Source organism: Ceratosolen solmsi, unplaced genomic scaffold (assembly GCF_000503995.2).
Source record: "Ceratosolen solmsi marchali unplaced genomic scaffold, CerSol_1.0 scaffold30, whole genome shotgun sequence".
NCBI lineage: Eukaryota > Metazoa > Arthropoda > Insecta > Hymenoptera > Agaonidae > Ceratosolen > Ceratosolen solmsi.
In genome coordinates, this window is record NW_011948421.1 from 6817629 (window position 1) to 6840633 (window position 23005).

General features: G+C 19.1%; 4 protein-coding genes across 5 annotated transcripts; all 4 read right to left on the reverse strand.

Moving 5' to 3' along the window:
- Positions 1-321: 321 nt before the first annotated feature.
- LOC105361682 (ankyrin repeat and ELMO domain-containing protein D-like) lies at positions 322-1642 on the reverse strand. Its single transcript, XM_011498933.1, has 6 exons — positions 1586-1642; positions 1307-1489; positions 964-1068; positions 722-899; positions 592-626; positions 322-501 (listed from the first exon to the last, which is right to left on the reverse strand). The coding sequence occupies exons 1-6, from the start codon at positions 1640-1642 to the stop codon at positions 322-324; spliced, it is 738 nt and encodes a 245-aa protein (XP_011497235.1).
- Positions 1643-3216: 1574 nt separating this feature from the next.
- Positions 3217-8549, reverse strand: LOC105361473 (uncharacterized). The gene is made up of 5 exons (XM_011498665.1): positions 8430-8549; positions 7325-7390; positions 6436-6697; positions 5098-5165; positions 3217-3505 (listed from the first exon to the last, which is right to left on the reverse strand). The coding sequence occupies exons 1-5, from the start codon at positions 8481-8483 to the stop codon at positions 3323-3325; spliced, it is 633 nt and encodes a 210-aa protein (XP_011496967.1). The 5' UTR covers positions 8484-8549; the 3' UTR covers positions 3217-3322.
- Positions 8550-11148: 2599 nt separating this feature from the next.
- LOC105361476 (uncharacterized) lies at positions 11149-19383 on the reverse strand. Of its 2 annotated transcripts, XM_011498668.1 has the most exons (6): positions 19253-19383; positions 18132-18185; positions 16112-16514; positions 12110-12169; positions 11700-11834; positions 11149-11593 (listed from the first exon to the last, which is right to left on the reverse strand). In XM_011498668.1, exons 1-4 carry the CDS (start codon positions 19301-19303, stop codon positions 12135-12137), a joined length of 543 nt encoding a protein of 180 aa, XP_011496970.1. In that variant the 5' UTR covers positions 19304-19383; the 3' UTR covers positions 11149-11593; positions 11700-11834; positions 12110-12134. The 2 variants fall into 2 exon arrangements, with proteins under 2 accessions (XP_011496970.1, XP_011496969.1); XM_011498667.1 differs by lacking the exons at positions 11149-11593; positions 11700-11834; positions 12110-12169 and having other exon boundaries at positions 15955-16514.
- LOC105361474 (EF-hand calcium-binding domain-containing protein 1) lies at positions 19252-22765 on the reverse strand. The gene is made up of 3 exons (XM_011498666.1): positions 22611-22765; positions 21991-22154; positions 19252-19457 (listed from the first exon to the last, which is right to left on the reverse strand). Exons 1-3 carry the CDS (start codon positions 22685-22687, stop codon positions 19429-19431), a joined length of 270 nt encoding a protein of 89 aa, XP_011496968.1. The 5' UTR covers positions 22688-22765; the 3' UTR covers positions 19252-19428.
- Between the last annotated feature and the right edge of the window lie 240 nt (positions 22766-23005).

The window sequence follows — 23005 nt, forward strand, 5'->3', positions numbered from 1 at the left end:
TAAAATCTATTAGATATAGCTATATATCTTTTAAAATCATGTGATTATAATTAAACAGTAACTAATATTAGGGACCGTAATCATAGAAGATAATAATTAACGAATTAATATTATTCATATAAGTTATATATGTAAAGTTTCAATATATTTGATCTTATCTAATTTTAATGAAATAGCATTTGGAAATGAGTTATGGAAATAAACAAAGTAATCTAATTATAATTTTCATAATCTGCTATTCAAAATTTTTTTGAAAATATTAAATTTAATAAAACTTAATATTTATTACATTGAATTTGTTTCAATTTATTGAAATTTATCTTAAAATGATAAACTGCTGTGTAAATCATATGGTTTATTTAATTTTTTCCTTTGTACTTTTATATTTCTATTTCGTCGGGGACTAAGTACATTAAAATTATAATTATAATTTTCATTATTAGATTCATACGATGAAGTTGATTCATCTTCATCAGAATTTATATTATCAGAAAGCAATCCCTAAAAAGAAACATTTTGATTTTTTTTATACATATCTCTATATTTTTATACATATTATATATTAAGGAACATTTAAATTAGTATACATACAGCTTGAGATTCTTTTCTAAATGTTTGTGTATTATCTGTAACAATAGTTGTTTGAAATTATTTATAATAATAATGTTTCATTTTGAAAGAATAAATTTATTGTCAAATAAATAAAGAGCTTTTCGGTCACCTTCTGTGTATTTATCATTAGATTTATCATTAGTATCATCGTTATCATTATCGTGTTCAATATTTTTATTCTCGTATCTATTTTTAGATTTTTTTTTATTCATTTTCAGCTTTCGTTTTTTCCTTAGTGGTGATGTCGGTGGTATAAGTGGTAATGCTGGCAAGGAAAGTCCAGCTTTCTTAAGAAATGATTAAAAATTTTAATATGTAAGTTAAATTGAAACTTTTATTACTACTACTTACTTCAAAAAATTGCATTAATGTTTTGTCAGATGTTTTTCTCATTATTTCCTTTTGTGTTTGCGGTTTTATTAATGTTCGTCTACCAATTTGGCCTGTTTTGAAATTCTGATATATAAATGTAAAATATTTATAGGAATTTGAATTAATGGAACAATACACTGGGAAAGTATTTTTTTATATTACGTTTCTACTACATTAGTTCATTTTATTAATTTAATAGATTTTTCTGTTTTTTTTATTAATATTAATTTTCAGTAATAATATGATTAAGTTTTTATTAATTTTTTTAAAGTTTCTATAAATATTTATTTTATAAATTAATATAATTAGAATATATATTTACCAAATTCGAACACGGCTGCTGTGAAAACTTAACAGGTGACAGAATAATTATTTTTATTGGATAACTATCAGGATAAATCATAACTTGCTGCATAGCAGGGAAAGATTCTTCTTCTAAATTTGAAATCGGATAATTATTGTCATCTAAATATTTTTCAATCAAACCTTTTATATCGTATTGTTTCTAAAATATTGATTACCATGTATTATTTATTTTAATTTGAATATTAATTAAATTTTAAGTATTTTAAACTATTAAAAAAATTTTGTAAATATATACCGGTTCTACTAAATTTAATATCCAAATGAAAACTAGGATGAACGAGAACAATAACATTGTTGTTAACTCAATGGATTTTATAATTCTAAACTATTTTATTGAAGTGATCATTCTTATTATATAGATTAATTTTATAGCTAACATTTATTATATTGGATTTCACAATGCATTCGATACATCCTTCATTCGCTGATGAGGAGAATTGTTAACAATGGTTAAAAAACTCAATATGACAAATGATAAGTTATTTATGCTCAATCAAAGTAGTTGAGCTGTTCTTTAATAATTAAGTATATTATTTTTTGCAACTAATCTGTTATCTTCATTACATTTCTATTTTTAGTCCTACTAATTCTCGTACAAAATTTATAGTTACATATCATACAGTAAAGTAAAAGTAGTTGTAAAATAATTGCTCATGGATCTATCTTCTATACGATAAAAATTATATACATCTAAACAAATTCGATAATCTTATGTTATGAAAGTTTTACTAAATGTATATAATTTTTAATTTTACATATTTTTATAGTTCCCATTCTATAAGCTCAACAATAATTATATTAATAGATAAATTTAAGCATGTACATATTGTAATATTAACTATATACCAGAATTTTTGAAATCCCTATAAATATAGTAATATTATTGTTATTTATATTTCTAATATAAATATATGCATTAATTATTTTTATTTATTAAAATAGTATAATAATTTTATTATAAGAAATAATATTAAAAAATATTAAAAGTAGGTTAATTTATTTTATTAATAAATCATAATAGAGACTAATATTATACAAATTTAATGTACATTCATTCACCACACTTATATTTTATGTAAGATATATATATAGTTATATAGTTATGTTATAGTTATCCCTATTTATAAAAGATTTTTATGCTTTAAAATTAATATCAATAGCGTTATAAATTTCTTATATGACAAGCAAATGAATTTTTAAATTAATCATTATAATAATATTATTCCTTAAGTCATTATCTTAATCCAATTAAAAAAAATAGAAATTTTCTTCGCGTTTGATGAATTCTAGAAAATAAATTATAATATTACTATGCCTGAGTAAATATAGAGTGGTTTATTAATCGTAATTTTTTAACAATAAACAAATTATTTTTATCTATCTGTTATTTTAATAACAGTTAAAATCTGTAAAATTAAGACTTCAATGTAATTTTGTTAGAATTTAACAGTGTAAAGTAATTCCATTACTTATTATTTTTAATCGAATTATTGTAAATTTATTATAAACATAATATATTATACTATATATTAAAAATTGAAATAAAAAATAAAAAATAAATAATTATAAATTATAAATTAAAAAAATTTCCTTTACTTAAATTATATATTATTTCTCAGTATAATAAAGTACCATTATAGTTTTTATTTTCGTTATTCAATTTAATACTTTATTAAAAATGATTATAGAAATTATACAAATTATATATAATAATAAAATTAACATTAAAATAACTAGGAATTATAATTAAAAAACACTATAAAAATGAATTCTAATTTTAGTTATAGTAGATTTATAATTTCGTTATATAAATATGACTATAACATAAATAGTAAAATAGGAAAAGGAATGATAAATGATGCAAAATATGTGATATGTGAAACATTGTATTTGTTATAAATTTTCATAATGTTTACAAATCAATAAAATATCCATCTCAAGGCAAATAAATTTGAGAATGCATTGAATTTAATTATTTGAAGTTACGTCGACGACGGCGATTCGATACTTCAGTCGTAGTTTCTTCTTCATTAGATGCTTCTGCACTTGGATTAGTGTTGGTCTCTTCTTTACGAGCGCTGGCGTTATAATTTTGATTTACGTTTACATTACTATTTCGATTTCTTCTTCTAGCTCTCAGCAGCCTTCTTTTAATCTGAAAATGACAGTACATAATAATGCATTTTTTATGACATATATATTTATATATGAAAATTGCATAAAATTATTAGTTTGAATATTATTTTAACTTTATTCAGCTCATTTGAATTATAATAAATTGCATATAATTAATATTTTATAATTCATTTAAATAAGAATTTAAAACATAAGATTTTTTAAATATATAAAAAAAATTTATATAATTTATTTCTTCGTTCATTTCTTTAATTCATATCTTTAATGATTAAAATTCAATTTTTTTTAATGATTAATAAATTATTTGAACTTCATAAATATTTGTTTTATTTAAAATAAATTAATAGATAAAGATATTGAGTAGAATAAAAATGTATGATTATTATATTAATTTAATTTTATCAAAAAAGTACTTCATTAGAATATTAAAATTTTAATTTCTTAACGTAATTATGATTTTGAAAAATTTATATAAATGATAGAAATTTTACTTTTTGTAATTACAGTATTTATATAAGATACTAAAAAAAATCTATTCCTAAATAAAAGGTATATTCAAAGAAAAAAAAATTTCATATTAAAAAATAATTTTTAAATAACATTAATCATCATTAATTATTCAAAATTATTGTCACTCCTTTATCATGATTCATTATTCCATGATTACATTACTTCTTTTAATTATTCCTTTGATTATATTACTCTTAATAACTAAATTCAAACACTAAGAATTGATATGTAGAATGAAAAATGTGATGCAGTGTATATTACAATTTCAGAAAAAAAATGAAACTCAGTATAATATTTTAATAACCGTAAATATTTTAATAACTAACTTCAGAATCTGAAATTAATTATTTAAAATATATCGTATAAAAATATTCTATATTAAGTAAAAAAAATTTAGTTTGAGAAACAATAAACAATAATATAGTTTATTTTTAACTATAGTATTTTAAATGTAGGTTGGAAATATAGTATAATTAAGAGAAGTACTAAAATTTACAAAATATTATTTAATCTATAAGAATGGTGTTTAGAAGTATCTCCATGTACAAAAATGAATTTCATTTGTTTCTACACATTATTTAAAACTATTTATAAATTAAACTAATTAAAACTTTACATTAACTAAATTATTTTAATTAACTTAAGTTCTAAATTATAAATTAAAAAAATTCTTATTGAAGCTTTATTTTGACTAATGATTAAACATTGTAAAAAATCATAGAATCATTCAAAATAAATTATAAAACATTATTACAATATACATTTTATACTATTAGATTTTCAATCGAATACAACTAATTTTCCTATACTAATGAAAATAATCAATAAAATAAAAAAATTAAAACAAATAATATTAGTTGATGAAATATCATTTTTTATTTTATTTAAAACTAAAAAAATATTATATTTGAAAATAAGATTAATTCAATTGGTGTATTTAAAATTTAAATCATATTGAAAAAAATATTTTTATTATCGAAATTTTGAATGAGGAATATCAATTTTACACTAACAATTAAAGTGATTGAAACTAATTTCACGATATAATATTAAGACAAAATTATTATAGGTAGAATTCGTAATAATTATGAATTTACTTACACTGCGTTTACTTGCAATATCATCTTCAATATCATCACTATTTAAATTTATAATGTCTTCGTCACCAACTAAAAAGTATATTTATTTTTGTTGTATACTCTACGTACTAAAAAATGAATATATTAAATCAAATTGAAAATAATTCTTTTTCATTTATATCCTTTTAATAATTTTGAACATTTTGAAAAATTTACACATAACTTTAATTAATTTAATATATAGGGAAATATAAAAATTGCAATTTAATAATCAATTATTTTTATAATAAAAATATTAAAAATAAAATACATTAGAAATCAATGAAAGTTAATTCCTATTTTGAAAATTTTTAATATAAAAACTTAACTCTTGGATAAAACTATTAAAAAGTAATAAATATATTTAAAAGTAAAAAATAAAATACAGCTATATTGTAATTACATTATACATAAGTAATATTTGAAAATACACGCAATGGTAATTTTAATGAATTTGTAATCAGGGAAGCATATTGAACTAATCTAAATTAAAGTGAACTGTATAATTCTAAAATTTTTTTAAAGAGAACCATAGAATTTATAAATAAATTTTGTTTATTTGATTACTTAATCAATTATAATGCTATTTAAACTTATGAAATATCAATAGAGTATAAACTTTTTTTTTATTGAAATAAACTCAAAACATTTCAATGATTATTAAATTACACGAAAAATTTGTTTTATATGAACAAATACAAATTATTATCTGTGTTTGACTATTTTATTATATTATAAAATAAATATTATACGTAATTTTATACATTAAACGTTAAAAGTTGATTTAATTATTTATAAATTAAATTAAATATTTAAAAAATATAATTTATATCTTATACGTGAACAATTATAAAACGTTTTTTGAAGCTTTGCAATAAAATTTAAAACATTTTTATTTTATTCGAATATATTTTAATACTCGAATATTTGTAAATTCATTTTCTGTTTAGATCAATCGACATATTAAAAGATAGGTTTTTTTATAAATATTATATATTTTAATAAAAATAATAAATAAAAATTAAATTATTTAAAAATTCCATCCAATAAAATATTTATTTTATTTTAATTTTATATAAATTTTTTTCTTTTAATTAAAGTTTTTGTTATTATTTTCTTACACACATATATATATATGTATATATGTAATATATATATATATATATATATTTAATATTGCCGTCCTTTTCTTAAAATATTATATAATTTGTAATGCATAACAGTGAACTTTCTTATAATAAATCTAAATACATACCATAATACTTAATGAATGAGACAATGAGAATCTTTTTGAAGGAACTATGATGTTATTATTATTTACCAATTTCTGGATCGTCGTCTATTATATCCAATTCGTCCAAATCTCCTTGCCTTCCCATTGCATCAGCAAATGTATTTGTATTAATGTTTGTATTAGAATTATAATTAGCATTTCTTCTACGTAACGAAGAAGTACAAGACCCGAATGCTGGATCATTTACGATTGCATATATAGTTTGTGAAACTGCCGGAATTAAGACATCAATCAATTTCTGTTGGAACGCATTTCCGGTGTCTCCCAAATCTTCATCGAATTGTCGCCGCTTAAAGAAATAATTTATAGTATATATGGATAGTTGTTGAAAATGGAAAATTTTATTTTATATAGTATTTTATATAGTTATAATGGAAAATCATCACGATATATTTCCTTACGTATTCATGTGTGTGTCTGTGTGTGCATGCGCGGTTACGTGGCTGTGTAGCTGTGTGGTTGTGGTTGCGTATGTATTCATTACAGTTAATAAAATTGATATAAACAAAATATTGATGAGAATAACTTTCCACGCCATTTATGAAAGGGTTACATTTAAAATATTCAGCATAAAATTCAGTAGAATTTATTTTCAATAATAGAATAATAATAATTGTAATCGGTATAATTTTAATTAAGTAATTAAAATTCTCCTTTTAAAAATACTTGATTAACTATATAACCAAGAAGTCAGTAACTACAATTTATACGTATAGGTAAATATCACAAGCTTAATTATATTTATACTCTTTGGTAATATAAATCCCCATATTAATTAAATATTTGTACAATCTACTACCTCTAGAAAATAAAAAATGTTATACAAAAATAAAATAAAAATTAGATTTAAAAAATCATATAGTTTATCTAATAATGAGAAATACCTTTTTTTCATTATAAACCATTTAATACTTACTTGCCTTAGAAATCTTGAAGCCCTACGTCTTTGATACGATTTATAACGTGCTTCGACTGGAATAATCTTTAAAATCATGTTAAATATGAAAATAATTTTAATAAATTAATAATAATATATTATTGGATATATAGAAAAAAGAATATTTACAGCTATTTATAGAAAAATTTGTATAATTATTAATTAAAATAAAATATAAACTTTTGTTTATTAATATTAATCTAAATATAAAGTAAAATTCTTTAAATTATGAAATTTGATTTTTAAAATATTATTATGTTAAATACTGTTATGTATATAATACCAATAAAAAAATTTTTTAATACAAAAAAATATATATTCTCTTTATATTATTTATCGAAAAATTCGAATTACAAACACGTAAATTGGTTAGTTACTATTTTAACGTTTTAACAAGTACTACTTTAAAACTTTTTTTAGATTCAATACAATTATAACGTATTTTCTATTCAATTACTCCATGGATTTTACTAAAATTATGTTAAAATTGTTAGTAAAATTTAATAATTTTGTTAAATAAAATAATATTTGAATAAAATTTAAAAATACGATATATTAAACATTAAAATAATATCCTATGGAATATAAGTAGAGATTTTAAATTAAATTATACATAAAATCTAGAATGAATTATAACATATATCTTATAATCGTTTATCTATTTAGCTTTTATAAGATAACAAAATAAAAAAAAATAAATAGTTTTCTTAAATTATTAAATATCTTCTTAGATTTTAATATAAAATTAATTGAATATTAATTTAAACTGCATATTAAAATATTCAAGTATTCCATTAAACAATATGATTTTACTCGTACCTAAAATAATTATTTTATTTAAAATGTATTTAAAATTTTATTTATATGTAAAATAATTAATGAAATATTAAAAAGATAAACTAATATTATTATTTATGATATTAATAATATTAAGCAACATATTTTGATACTGAAGAAATAATCATTACAATAGTTTCAACATCAAGAAAGAGTGAATGTAGTAGTTTTTTAAGTTAAATAAATTTTACTTTATTATACTTATATTGTATTACATTTCAAAGCAAAAGTTCTGTGTTCAACTTACATCAGTGATGATGAGGCTAAGTGCCAAGAAAACAAACACAGTATACGGAGTCATGTTTCCTTGATTCTTTCTGTCTAAATCACAAGTTACCGCGATTGTTAATAAAGTCCAGCGGTTATTTTATACTTACCGTGTCGACTTATACGACGTAGCGTACGCAAAAGGATCGAAAATTAACCAATTTCAAGCCCGTCATTCATTTATGAAATCTCGTTCCGCAGCCCGAATTCAAAATACTTCTGGATTTACTTTTTGTATTCAGACAGTATTTGACAATTTTTAAGCAAATATATTTATAAAAGTTAACTATATCTAATAAAAAAATACTTTTATTATGTAATTTTATATAACGTTTTCATTTATTATATAGTTTCTTTTTTGAAAGAATTCTTGTTTAAAAAATATAACTTTTTAAATTATTCTTGTTTTTAATTAATGCATTAAATCATAAAATAAAATTATTTTTAATTAATATTGAAGTAAATTTAAATATTAATAAGCCATATACCATTAATTAATTTTACTATAAGTATCACAAATAGATGCAGTTTATAATAAGATTATAATGAAAAAATGATATTTTATATACACAAGATTTAAAATTACTATTTAAAAAACAAGATCAAAGATCTCTTACCATTTGTAAAAATCATATAAATTAAATTCGATTTATTCGTACTTATTACTAAAATTTATACATTTTTCAGTTTTGAGCTGTAAAGTATAATTTTAATGCTTTGTAATTATAAGACAATGAATTGTAATTAAGAATATTATGTTTTATTTATATTTCAAATTAAAAGAGTATTTTCTAATGTTGTCGTCTCATGTTCTTTCATCAAAACTTTCTTCTATATATGTATATTTCTATTGTATTTTCAGTAATAATTATTGCAATTATCAATGCATTAATAAATATAAATTAAATAAAACATTTGAGTTTTTGCTTATGTCAAATTTTGTTACCAATGCTAATATATCTACCCTATGTCCATTAATTCAAATTCATGATAAATATCGTTTATAAATTTTAATATTTTTATTAATTACGCGCTTGTGATAAGCAAATAATTTACATAAAGAATATAATATTAATATAATAAACAAGTTTCAAAGAAATTATTTAATAAGCAAAATGAAATAATTCTATTAAAATAACTTCCTTTGAATCTGGATAGTTTAGAATAAGAACTTCCACGATACTAATTACTACGATAAAAATAATAATAATAAAAATGTTAACAATAAACAATTATAATAGTTATTATAACAATAAAAAAATACAAAATAGCTATAATAAGAAAAACAATGATAGCAATAAATAACAACAACACAACCATTATAACAATAAACAAAAATAACAATAAAAATAATAGAATTTATAATATTAATAAATAAATAATAAAGTTAAAAATTAAAAAAAAATTTTATTATAAGTAGTAAAATTAATTAAAACTAATTAAAGATTTGAAAATATTTATTAATTTACATTTATAAGATTAGCTTCTATCTTATATCTCATCTTTTATATCAAATTTTAATTTAAAACGTTATGAAATTGGACATAAAATACTGAATATAACGTAAAATGTCTTAAACATGAATTAAATGAGTTTATATAATTTAATATAATGTAATGTAATTTATAAATTATATTAGTTTTTATTCATAGTTTATATATATATATATATATATATATATATATATATATATATATATATATCATTTATATATAATTGTGTGTGTGCCTGTGTATTACATTCCATTTAAATGAAAATAAAAATTGCAGTTCGAATTTAGACGGTAATATATATTGTATGTAACTAGAGAATTACAGAAATTTATTTATCGATAATTAATAGAATTTTATCATAGAACCACAAATGAATAAATTTTCTAAATCAACAATCATAAATAGAAAATCTTCAATTAAACAGTATAATAAATTTTACGATCGAAACTTATTAGTATAAACGAATATTTAAAATAAATTATAAATAGTATTTTGAATACAAAATAAGATACAGATAAAATAAAATTTTTTATTAAGCAAGAATAAAATTGCAAAGTTTAAGTCAAAATATTGATGTAAAATCCGGCGTTGCATTTAAATTTGCATTCTGTTTTCAAAATTATAATTAATTATTTACAAAACATATTTATATACTACAATCATTTAACGTGATAATAAATTAAATAAATATAATTATGATATTTATTCAAAATATGATATGAATGTAATTACATAATAATGATGAAAATAAATTAATAAAGTCCTTATTAAAGTGATCTAGCAATTTAGAAAATTATTATAATTTAATCAAATAAAGTATATCAAAATGAAAAAAAACATAATTTGATCAAATATTGAATAATAATTTTAATATAAATAAATTTAAATTTATATAATAATATCTAATACAATTGAGTTTGGTATCTTAGAAAAAAGTATAAGCTACTATTCATTAATCCGTCATGATTAATAACTCAATAAAATGAAAACAAAGGTGACAACGTACGCGAATCAAAATTCATGATGTAAATTGACATTAAAGCATAAAATTACCTGCCGCTTGAAGCTTGCAATTTCTGTATTTCATATCACTCGTCAAAGTTGAAAGTTGTTCAAGATGTGGTGAATTCAAAATTCACCACAATATTTAAGAAAATTGTTTTTTATAATCAAAATCAAATTTTATTTTATATAACAAATTAATACTTTTATCTACAAACATCATAGGCTTTACACTTCATTTCTCTTTCAATACTCATCATTCAAATTCCTCGCTTGATGGTTCAAAAAGGCGTTTCACTATATCTTCATTTTTGTGATCGCTTTCATTGTTACTATTTTTAGCGATCAATTTGATTTTTTTTTTTGGATCATTCATTTCCATAATTGAACGAAGTTTTGGCCAATGGGTATTTTGATTTTGATTGATATTTTGATTTATATTTTGATTAGCATTTGAATTTCTTCTCCCAAGTTTTTTGTGAATTTGCTTTTCTTTAAATGATGAAAATGTATTTTCTGTTGGTTCTTCTTCCATTTGTTTTTCAGTTACCTCATCAATAGTATTATTAGTATTCGAATTAAAGTTTTCATTTAACTTAATTAATTCTGCATTAATTTTTCCACCATTTACAGTTTCATAAGTAATTGCCTAATATTAACAAATATATAAATAATTAATTTATTTTCTAATATAAAAAGTTATTTGTCATATTATTTAAAGTGTAAGATTCAATAAAAGAAAACATTGTACAGACCGATTTATTATCAACAACTGCATTTTCATCTTTTAATAGACTCTCGATACTTTTTAATGTATCTAAAATAGATTGCATTAAATTGGCCATTTTTCCTGCTTCCGAATTGTGACATTGTATTAAAAGAAATAGAACCTATGTAAGATGATTGCTTTCTTAGTTAACCAATATTTTAAAAATGACAGGATTGAAATTTCATAAATGATAGTTTTAGTAAAATGTTATTTTTACTATATAATAATGTGTATATTTAAAAATATATAACTATTATAAATATTAACAACAAATTTAATACAGATAAAGAATATCTTATTTTCTAAATATATAATTCATTTTCATTTCAGTTAAATATAAATAGAAACTGTTAAACAAATAATTATATTAAAAATATTGAGTACAGTTTCACTCACTATGGGTAAGATCAATTTTGATGCACTACTGCTCGACATGTTTTTGATGACTTGTTACAACTGAAAGTTTGACACATCAGAGTTAAGCAGTTAATATAGTAAACCATTTTATTGCCAAAAATAAGTGGGTTAGTACGCTGAACATAAAAATTTTATGAAAAAACACTTTGCACGTGCTTCATTTTCGATATGCGGCAAATTATTAAGTTTGTTGCTAGTAAAATGAAAATTAAACCAGAGTTTATTTGCTTGTGTCGAACAACCTATATGTTATCATATATTATAATTTGTTTAAAATTCTGAACAATTAATATAATTAATTTAAAAAATACTTAATAACAAAATATCGAAAAACAATAAATATATTATACTCAATAAATCATTTATAAATAAAGTAATTATTATGATAGTATAATTATATTCATACACATCAATTTAAAATTAATATACACTTTATATATTATAGAATTATAATGAGAAATATAATTTTTATTTTTATTTTTATTAGTATTTTTATTTTTATAATACATAATATATAAGATATAATATGAATATTAAATATATATTTAATAATAAATATACATAAAAATATGTGTATAAATAATTTATTACTTAGATAAACAAGTAAATTCTTTCAAAAGCATTCTATTTCATATAAATTGTAAAATTAATAATTTATATACAATTTAGGAAAAATAGGACTCCCTAAATGTAGCATATACAAAGTATTCAGTAAATTATTTTGTTGATAAAAATCACATTTTAGATTAAAAATATTATAATAACATTAAATTATTAAAGAATTAACATTACTTTAACATTAATTAACATTAATATTACTTTAATTGAATAGAATAAAATATAATTTATGTAAGTTCTAATGAATAGACTTTTTTAATTTAAAATAATACAATAGGCTCAGGTTTAAGGTATTGTTTAAAACCCAGTTTTAACTTAGTTAATTTGATATTCATCATAAAACCTTGATTTATACAAACTAACATTTACAAATAAATTATTACATATTAATTTTTAATATTACTGATAAATGAAAATAAATTATGAAATTTTGATAATATCTAGATTTTATTGTATTTATATAAATAAAATTCAAAATAGTAATATATCTTTTAATACTCAATTAAAGATAAACATATCATTTATAGTTAAAAATATTAAAATTAATTTATTTATTAAAGTTTGAATGAAAAAATGTATAATATTATATTACAGATAATTGTTCTAGACGATAGAAAAAATGTTTTGTTTACTTTAATTGGTTAAAAATTAATATTATTTCAGAAATACAATCTATGAAACGTGTAACTTTTGATTCATATTTTATTAATTGATTTATAAATTTGTAAGAAACAAATAAATGTAAGGATAAAAATTGTTTATGTATAAATGGGATGTTAACAAGCACAGAAGAATGTATGTTTTAATGAAGATACAGCTTTATTATTTTATTATAAAATTATTTTTAACAGAAATGTTTAACATAATATACTTCAAAATATATTTCTATATATACTTTAAATATGCTTTTAAAGGATTATTTCTTTTGACACAAATATGACTTGTCTAGTTTATTACAAGTTAATTCTAAATTTAATAAGTTAAAACCAAACTTTATATCTTCTTTAGTAAGAAAAATAGTTTGTATAAATAGTTTTAGTAAAAACAATACATTATTTCGGTAAAAAAAGAAATTAAAAATAATAAATTTAAGATATAAAAATTTTGAAAATGATATATATCATCTTAAATATTTTAAATAGTTATATTTAAATAAAAAATTTAGATTATTTGTAGAGAAAAGAAAATCATATTATTATAAAAATTTAAAAAATTTTTGTATCAAAAACAAATTTAATTTAAAAAATAATTTATATTATTTTTGTTTATAATAAATATAAATAATATAATTACTATTTATATAAATAAATATATAAATATAAATAATTATTTTAAATAAATATATATTGTATAAATATATGATAAATAATAGAAAAATATTTGAAATTTATCATTGGAGTATAAAAATTCTACATAATGTAATTACTAAATGGAAGAAAAATAAAGATACATTTGTATAATACTATTTCTTTAATAATTTTTTATTTTTAAAGTTTATTAAAATATTAGGATTTCAAATTTGAAAAACAGGTAATTGCAAAGTATATGCTATTAAATCTATTTTATATTCCCATCTAGCAATAAAAGGGTAAATATATTTATAGTGGAAGTGAATATATAAATGTGTATGTTTGCATATGTCTATATATTTTTCTAATTAAAAATACGCAGACACACAGAAGCTATGATTTATTTGAAACTTGACAAATCTTAAAAGACTAATATTTTATTAATATTAATTTACTTTTCTACCCCCTCTCCCTCTTTCTTACTGAATATTGAAGACATAACACAAAACAGTATCAAGAAGCATTGTTTAAAATTTAATAGAAATTTAAAAATTATAATATTACAGAATACTTATTATAGTAGAGTAAATGTGGATTTTAAATAAGTATTATGAATCTTTCAAAAATTAATTATATACTCATAAATTTAATTTTATCATAAAGATAATCATTCAATTTATTGATAATGATTAAAATGTTTAAATGCTTATGTAAAGACTTATAAACTGGAGAAGAATAATATTTTAATAAGAATTATATTAGACAAAAATAAAATCTATTAATTGTGAAATTGTTCATAAATAAACAAAAAATATTTTAATGCATTATTTTCTTTGTATTTTTTTAAATATATGTAATTCTATATCTTAATAAATTTTACACTTTTAAATAAATTTTATATCTTTAAATCAAATTTATATCTTTAAATAAACTTTACACCTTTAAATCAATTTTATATCTTTAAACCAATTTTATATCTTTAAATCAATCTTATATTTTTAAATCAATTTTATCTTTTTTTATTAATTAGATTATATTAAAACTGTTTTCGAAAATTAATTAAATAACCAAATAAATAATACATAATTTATAAAACTTATCTTTAATATTATGCACTATATTCCTATTATGTCTATTGTTTGAGATTATGAATTAAAATTTAAAATATAATAAAATAATTTGATACAATATAATAATGTGATATAAAATATAATAAACAATATACAACTAATAATAATAATATTTTATATGAAAAATTGAACAATTACTCACTTTACATATAAGTCTAATATTATTTATGTAGAATAATTTTTTTAGAGTTGATTTTAATTATTCATAAGTTATAACGTAATAATAACATTTGTTAAAATAATTTCAAATAGAATCTCTGCTTAAAGATTCTTTCAGTCAACTATCAATAATTTATCACTTGCTTTATAATTTTATTTTAAGTAATAGAAAATGAAATATAAATTTTATAAAATGTACACTGTAATACTTTATAGTATTAATTGTGCTTATACTCAAAATATGTAGTATTTAATACTAATAAATAAGATTCATATATTTATATATTTTTCTACATTCTTAATAAAATTTTACATTTTTACATGCATCCTCTATGTATATCATGAATATAGTATAACATTATTATTATTTAGTATTATTTAGTATTATTTTTTAATAAAATGTTTAAAATCGAATTTTAATTATTTATTTTAATTGAAAAACACACATTTATATATTGTCTATTATTAATTAATAGTAAAAAACATAAATATAATCATCCGAAAGCTTAATAACCATATTATTCACGGTGATATTTTATTTAACGTACAATTTGTCACATACACAAATGTATATATATATATGTGTGTGCGTGCGTGTATATGTGTGGGTGTATATATATTATTTTTACTTATTTTTCCAAACGAAGTCTTTTCAACAAATTAGAATCAAGTTTTTGTGAAAAAGACTCACTATTTGGTCACAATTCATTTCTATAATTCTAAAATGGCATTGGCAAGATCATTTTTTTCGATCTTTACTCGCAGATCAACGTAATGATCATTACCATTATTATTTTGAGAATCGATAGACTTCTTTCGTTTACTTTCTTTATCATCTATATTCACTCCATACCAGAAGCTTTGCAATGAGGCCATAAGATCTGATGAAACTTCCTTCGTAATTGTTTCTAACTTCATTGGATCTATGCTTGGATTTTCGTTGATAATAAGTCGACGAGTGATAGTTTCAAGATCGTCAGCAATTTGAGTCACAGGAATGACACCTCCTCGACGACTAGGATTTACCACTGGAGTAATAACGCTTTCTATTTCTCGCATGGTGACGGCTGCATCCTTTGCACTAGCTGTACCCAAATGTTCTTTGATAACATTCCATAATTCACTCGCAATTTGTTTTGGATCCATATTGACAATGATATTAACATTTTTATTACGAATGTTGTTCGCCTAGGAATAAATGAAGTTTTAGTTTTCATATTAAATTGGCATTCGTATATTAATTATAAGCTTTTCTTATGAAAAGTCTAAAATATAAGTATTACATTTAAAAAATGTTATTTTCTTTTTATCGAACGCATAATTTGTTATTAATAAGAAAACACAAAAAGAAATTATCCGTGTACATTTAATATATAATTGATATAAAATTTCAAAATTATAATATATAATTTCAGAAATATTATAATGTAATTCCAATAAATATTAAAACATTTTCTTATAAAATAAGCATTATTTTCATATATAAATTATGTACTTGAGAAGTTCGAATTTTTATTCAATTTTATATAATATATATTATATTTATTTCAATTATATAGCAAAAATTATGCTAAATATATTTATGAAAGAATTATAAGTTTAATATTAAATTTACAAAATTATGTAAAATACATTTTGAAAGATATATAAATAAAATTATGTTTCATCATAATTTTTTTTAATTGTTTAACTGAAATATATTTACAATGCACTTAGTGAAATCAGAATTTTTTAAAGTAATTAAGTATTTAAGCAATTAATTACTACTATATAATACTATATAATACTACAATACTATATATTACATAAATGCATGGAATAGCGAATAATATTTGCAAACAGATCGTACTGACATAATTTAGATTATTTGAAATTATTTAAATTTTAGTGATTTAATGATTCTTTTCTTATTTAAATATATATAATAAATAAATATCCAAGTATTAAAAGTTATTGTACTAGATTTCTCATATTTTAATTATCTTTAACATGCATTTCAATAAATTAGTCCAAAGTTTACAAAACTTGTACACTATATATTTTTACATTTTATCACAAATATTTCTTTTTTTTAAGTGTTTTAATAGGTCCAATTAAAGCTTCATAATTGAAAGATTGAAATGCAATTTTTTGAACTTTATATTTCACAAGTATATATTAATTTATAAATTAACACGAAAAACATTTTTATAAAATTAGAAAAAATTTTCAATTAATGTTAATTTTATACAAATACTGTTCAAGAAAATATGACATCTTTTAAAAAAAAGCCTTAAAACATATATATTTATTTGGAACCTATCACTAATTTTTACAATTTTTTTATTGCATTTTAATAAATTTTTGTTAATATTATACAGTATTTAAATATAATAATAGCAAATTATCATATTATAAATTATATTACTTATATATAAATTATAATTTAATTTATATTTAAAAAGTTATATTTTAATTAATATTTCATTTTATTTCATAATAATTTGAATTCTTTCAGACTGCAAATATATTTTTATCAATTTTATTTTATAATACAGTAAATTAATCAAATGGAATAATAGTATTTATTTATATATTATAATATTATATAGAGATAGATTTGAAAAGGCTAATTGTGCCAGAAATTTTGTGAATTAAAACTGACAATATTTATTTAAATATTGCTTGGATTTCTTTTTTGTCGTCTAAAAAATTTTTTAGTTTACAATATATTAAAACAGTTAAAACAAATTTTTTACATTAGAGTTTTGTTTTATAAATTTTGAAATAATGATTCAAATTGTATATATAAGTTAAATAACTTACTTTCTTCCTTGGCTGTCCACCTATGTTATGTGCAAATGGTTGAGCTTCTAATTCCTAAAATTTTCAAAAAATTACTTGATGTAATTTCATGCACTTATAATTCATAATACTTAATTGAAAACTATAAATATATTATTATTTTTGTATAAATAATATTACTTAATTAAGTAATTAAATATTAGTATTTATATAATTATGAAAAATTTCGAAAATAAAATTAACATAATAAATCTCTAGATTAATTTCAAACTAATTAAATTATTTAACTGAGGTTATATATTAATTAAATATCACCTAATTAATAATACTTTATTGATGTATGAATCAATGATTTATGTTCAAAAGCATGTGTTTTAGATGTAAAATATATCAGAAAATATTTCTTATATATAAAATTTCATTTGAGTTATTTAAACATACTCATGCATTTTTTTAAACAAAGTCAACTGACTTTATATAATGAAATTTTTAAAAATGTGTATAATGCTTTAAAAGTGTTTATAAAGTAACATAAAAACTTTATATAGTTAAAAAACTTTAAAAAATAAAGTCTTCAAATAATTAAAATTTTTACAGCAGATATATATATATATATATATATATATATATATATATATATATTCATATAACTATTTTAGTTTATACTATGAAATTATAACATTTACTTAGAATGAAATTTTTATTCAATTTCAACATTTAAATTTTATAGTTGTAAATTATTTCTTTACGGACTCTTTCTAAATAATTATTCATAATAAATAAAAATAACATATTATGCATTATATACCAATTTGAATATAAAATCTTTCTGTTCTATATTATTTGAAATCAGAAATTTTAATCGATTTAAGATGATTTATTTAAATAAACAGTAAACTATTTAAAAAAAATTATTTTAATTAGATTTTGAAAACTTTTACTTATATTTTATATTTAAAAAATTTTAATAACATTCATTTTTAACAACAAACTGAACATAATAAGGAATTAATTTATATTACATTGATTGAAGCAAATGTGTTCAACCACAAGAAATTAATGTATAATAAAAATATTAAACTGAATTAATATTTTTATATTGATAAAAATGATTACATTTAAATGAATTTATTCGTTCTTACTTGTAAAGGCGTAGCGATGAATAACGCAAGAAAAGCTAGCCAGTGCCGCATGGTTGAGTTTCAAAAACGTCACAGTGTCGACGTTCAATGAAGCGAAACTTCTACAAAGCTTATATCATAAAGCTGCCTCTTATACTTATTCGATAATCAATCGAGCATAAAATGGACGTGGTAATTTATTCAACTCTATGAGTAGAACCTTTGTCTTAAAAAAATATATAAATATATATAGGTACATGCATAATTTAATACAATATAATATATGTTCAATTATGATATGATGTATAATAGCCAACATATATATTTATTTGTGTGTGTGTGTGTGTGTGTCCACGGACGCCCGTGCCTGATATAACATAATATATATGTTTTAATTTGATATATATTAGAATATGGTAAGATACATACCATACGATGTCATAAAAAGTATATGACCTGATGTACTGCATGGAATGTAGTACAATCACATATAATGTATTGTGCATTCTAATATAATTAATTATATTATATTAAAATTCAACATAATGAACTACTTTTTCATATAATGCAATGCAATATTTTAGATATATCAGACAGGATATTTTAATTTACTAAACAGTAAATGAGGATATAATACAAATGTATTGTAATGTTTTGTGTTGTGATATGATTTGATGTGATACGATGCTATGCAATATAATTTGATATGTGTAATGTAATGTGATTTGATATCATTTGAAATAGTATATTATAATATGATTTGATATAATAGAATATCATGTGAAATGATGCAATGTTATATTGTAATGTTAAAGTAATGTATTGGAATTTTAATTTAACAGAATATAATAATATAATAAAATATAGTATAAAATATAATTTTATAATATCATTCTGTGTACTATAGCATATAATGACATAATATAATATGTTATGTATTAAAATTAAAAATAATCTAGTATCGTATAACATTACGTAAAATGACAATATACTGTAATTTAATATTAAACAAGTGACATAACATTATACAATAGTAGAAAACAATGTAATATAATATAGAATAGACTTTAATAGTGTAAATTTTATACATTTTTAATAATTATAATAGTGTAGTATAATATAGATATTTTAAATAATAGTATAGCATAACACAATAAAAATGTTTATTTTTCAGTAATATAGAGTATATTATAAAATAATATAATATACAATAATATATTAACATAATACAATATTTATTTGTAAATAAATATGTATTGATATATGTATATATATATATATATACTTAAAAGTAAAAAAAATAGATATGCGGAAGAAAATACTAAAGACAATATAAGATAGAGGATGGAAGGAGAGAATAATAAGCATAAAAAAACTTTTTTGGTTACGTTCTATATGATGCATTATTCGATATTATCGCGGTCACTCGACAACCCATAAAAACATAGTTCGATATGTACACATTGATAATAGACTTTTTTAAGAGTCGAATGGCAAAGCATTTTTAATACTCCTTAGACATATGTATACTTTTTGTTCTAAAAATTTATGGGCTTAAAATAATTCAAGAAAATTGAGTTTGGAAGAATTGCCATTTTATTCTCCATATAATAAAGTATATGTAATGCTTTCATGCAATTTCTTAGTATATTATAAATATCGAACGAAAGACTATTGTTACATATTCATAAATGTCAAGTTTTATGATAAATTAATTGGAGTTTGTATACTGTTTCAGATAATGCAAAGACAATGAAACAAGTGAGGCAATGTAATGTATAATAACGAATAGTTTTCTTTACTGTTATTTCTAAATTTGTTAGTTTATTATATTCGCATGATTAAAATACTTTTTTATTTTAATATAAATTATTGTAATTGTTTACAACATGAGATCATATTTTTCTATATAATATATTAATAAAAACTAAAAAGTACTAACTTCGTATATATTAATATTAAACTTCGCAAAATTTTATCTTATTAATTAATATTATAAATAATTTTAACTTGTGAGTATTACTTAATAAGTATTACTATTTTTCAAAGGACAAAATTTAGACACTTATATTAAGTAGCTACAAATTAAGTATTTATAATTATGGTTCACATACAACATAATTAATACAGAAATATAAAATTTATATTTTCTATAAATTTTATTTTTATATTTATAATAATTTAAAATCATAGTAATATTAAAATATACGTTTATAATCTAATCTAATTTTTTCGCGTTACGAATGTATTTCGTCTAACGTAATGTAATGTTTTAATTAAGAATATACAAATTAGAACAATCTTTATGTAATAATGTATTATATTATTATATTAATGATATTACTCTAGTACATATTAAAATAATACTGAGAGAATATCTTTTTTATTAATAGATTATATTTTTTATAATAAACAAAATGTGTGTATTAAAAAGTCGCTTCCTTAATAACTTATATAATAAACTTCAGTCTTTTAAAAATATATATTCAAAAAATTAATTGTTTATTTAATATAATGTTTTTAATATTATTACAATTGTTTATAGATTTCATTAAAAATTAATATCAATTATTTAATTCACTATTTATTTAATCTATAATTAAGATCTAAATAGTTGATTTTATTAAATATATATATATATATATATTAATTATTTATTTATTTCTACACGATATTTCTTTTGTAATAAAGAAAGATTCACACAGATTTAATTGTTAATAAAAATGCAGAATTGCTTTCAACAGTTGGTAAAATTTTACCAAAGACTTCTAATAATAACGGTTCCTCTTGAACAGAAGTTACATAATCAAGTAACGAAACTTTACCATCGTGATCGACGTCCAGCTTTTTTAAAATCATTTCTGAAAGATCTCTTACTCCGTCTTCAGAATCTTCTTCGGATCGTTGTTTTATTAAACAATTCCTATAATATTAATAATGACTTTTCCTTTAATCAATAATATTTATAATTTGACAAAATATTTATTTTTTATAACAATAATATTATCAATAATATTTCTTAGTAATATATATAAAATTTTTATATATTAATTTCAGAATAATTTATTACAAATTAACAAGAAATATATTTTACATGTTCAATGTACAACTTCATTAAATAAACTTTAGTAATAAAATTAAAACAATAAAATAATATATAAATATTATTTTTATATAAACTTTCGTTAAGCAAATTGTAAATAAACGTAGTTTTATTATTTGTTTTCAACTGTAAATAGTAAAATGTTCTAAAACGTAAATTAGTACAATTATTAGTTAAATTTCTAATTTTCTGTTAATTATTAGAAACTTGTTTTATATAATCGTATAAATAAATACTATGTAATTATTAAATATAAATATATAATAATAAACTCACTTTAACAATTGATATATTTCATCTTTAGTTATGAAACCATCGTTGTTTAAATCGTATACTTTAAAACAAAATTCCATTTTTTCAATAAAACTCCCATGTAAAAATATGTTTAAGCCAATAATCCAAAATTCTAATCTTATTGTACCTTCGCTGTCTTTGTCCCAGCAAGAAAATATGCGCTCTATTAACAAATCTTCTACAAAAAGATTAAAAGTATTCTGTAATAATTGTCTAAAGACAGCTCTGTTAATACCCTAAAATAATTTTAATTATATATAAATATAATCACATAATTTATATTTTATCAAATAATACTATACTAAATAAACGTGATATCCAATTTAATATTGAATTATTCCATGGTATTCCATGGTATGATTTTCAATATAAAAGTA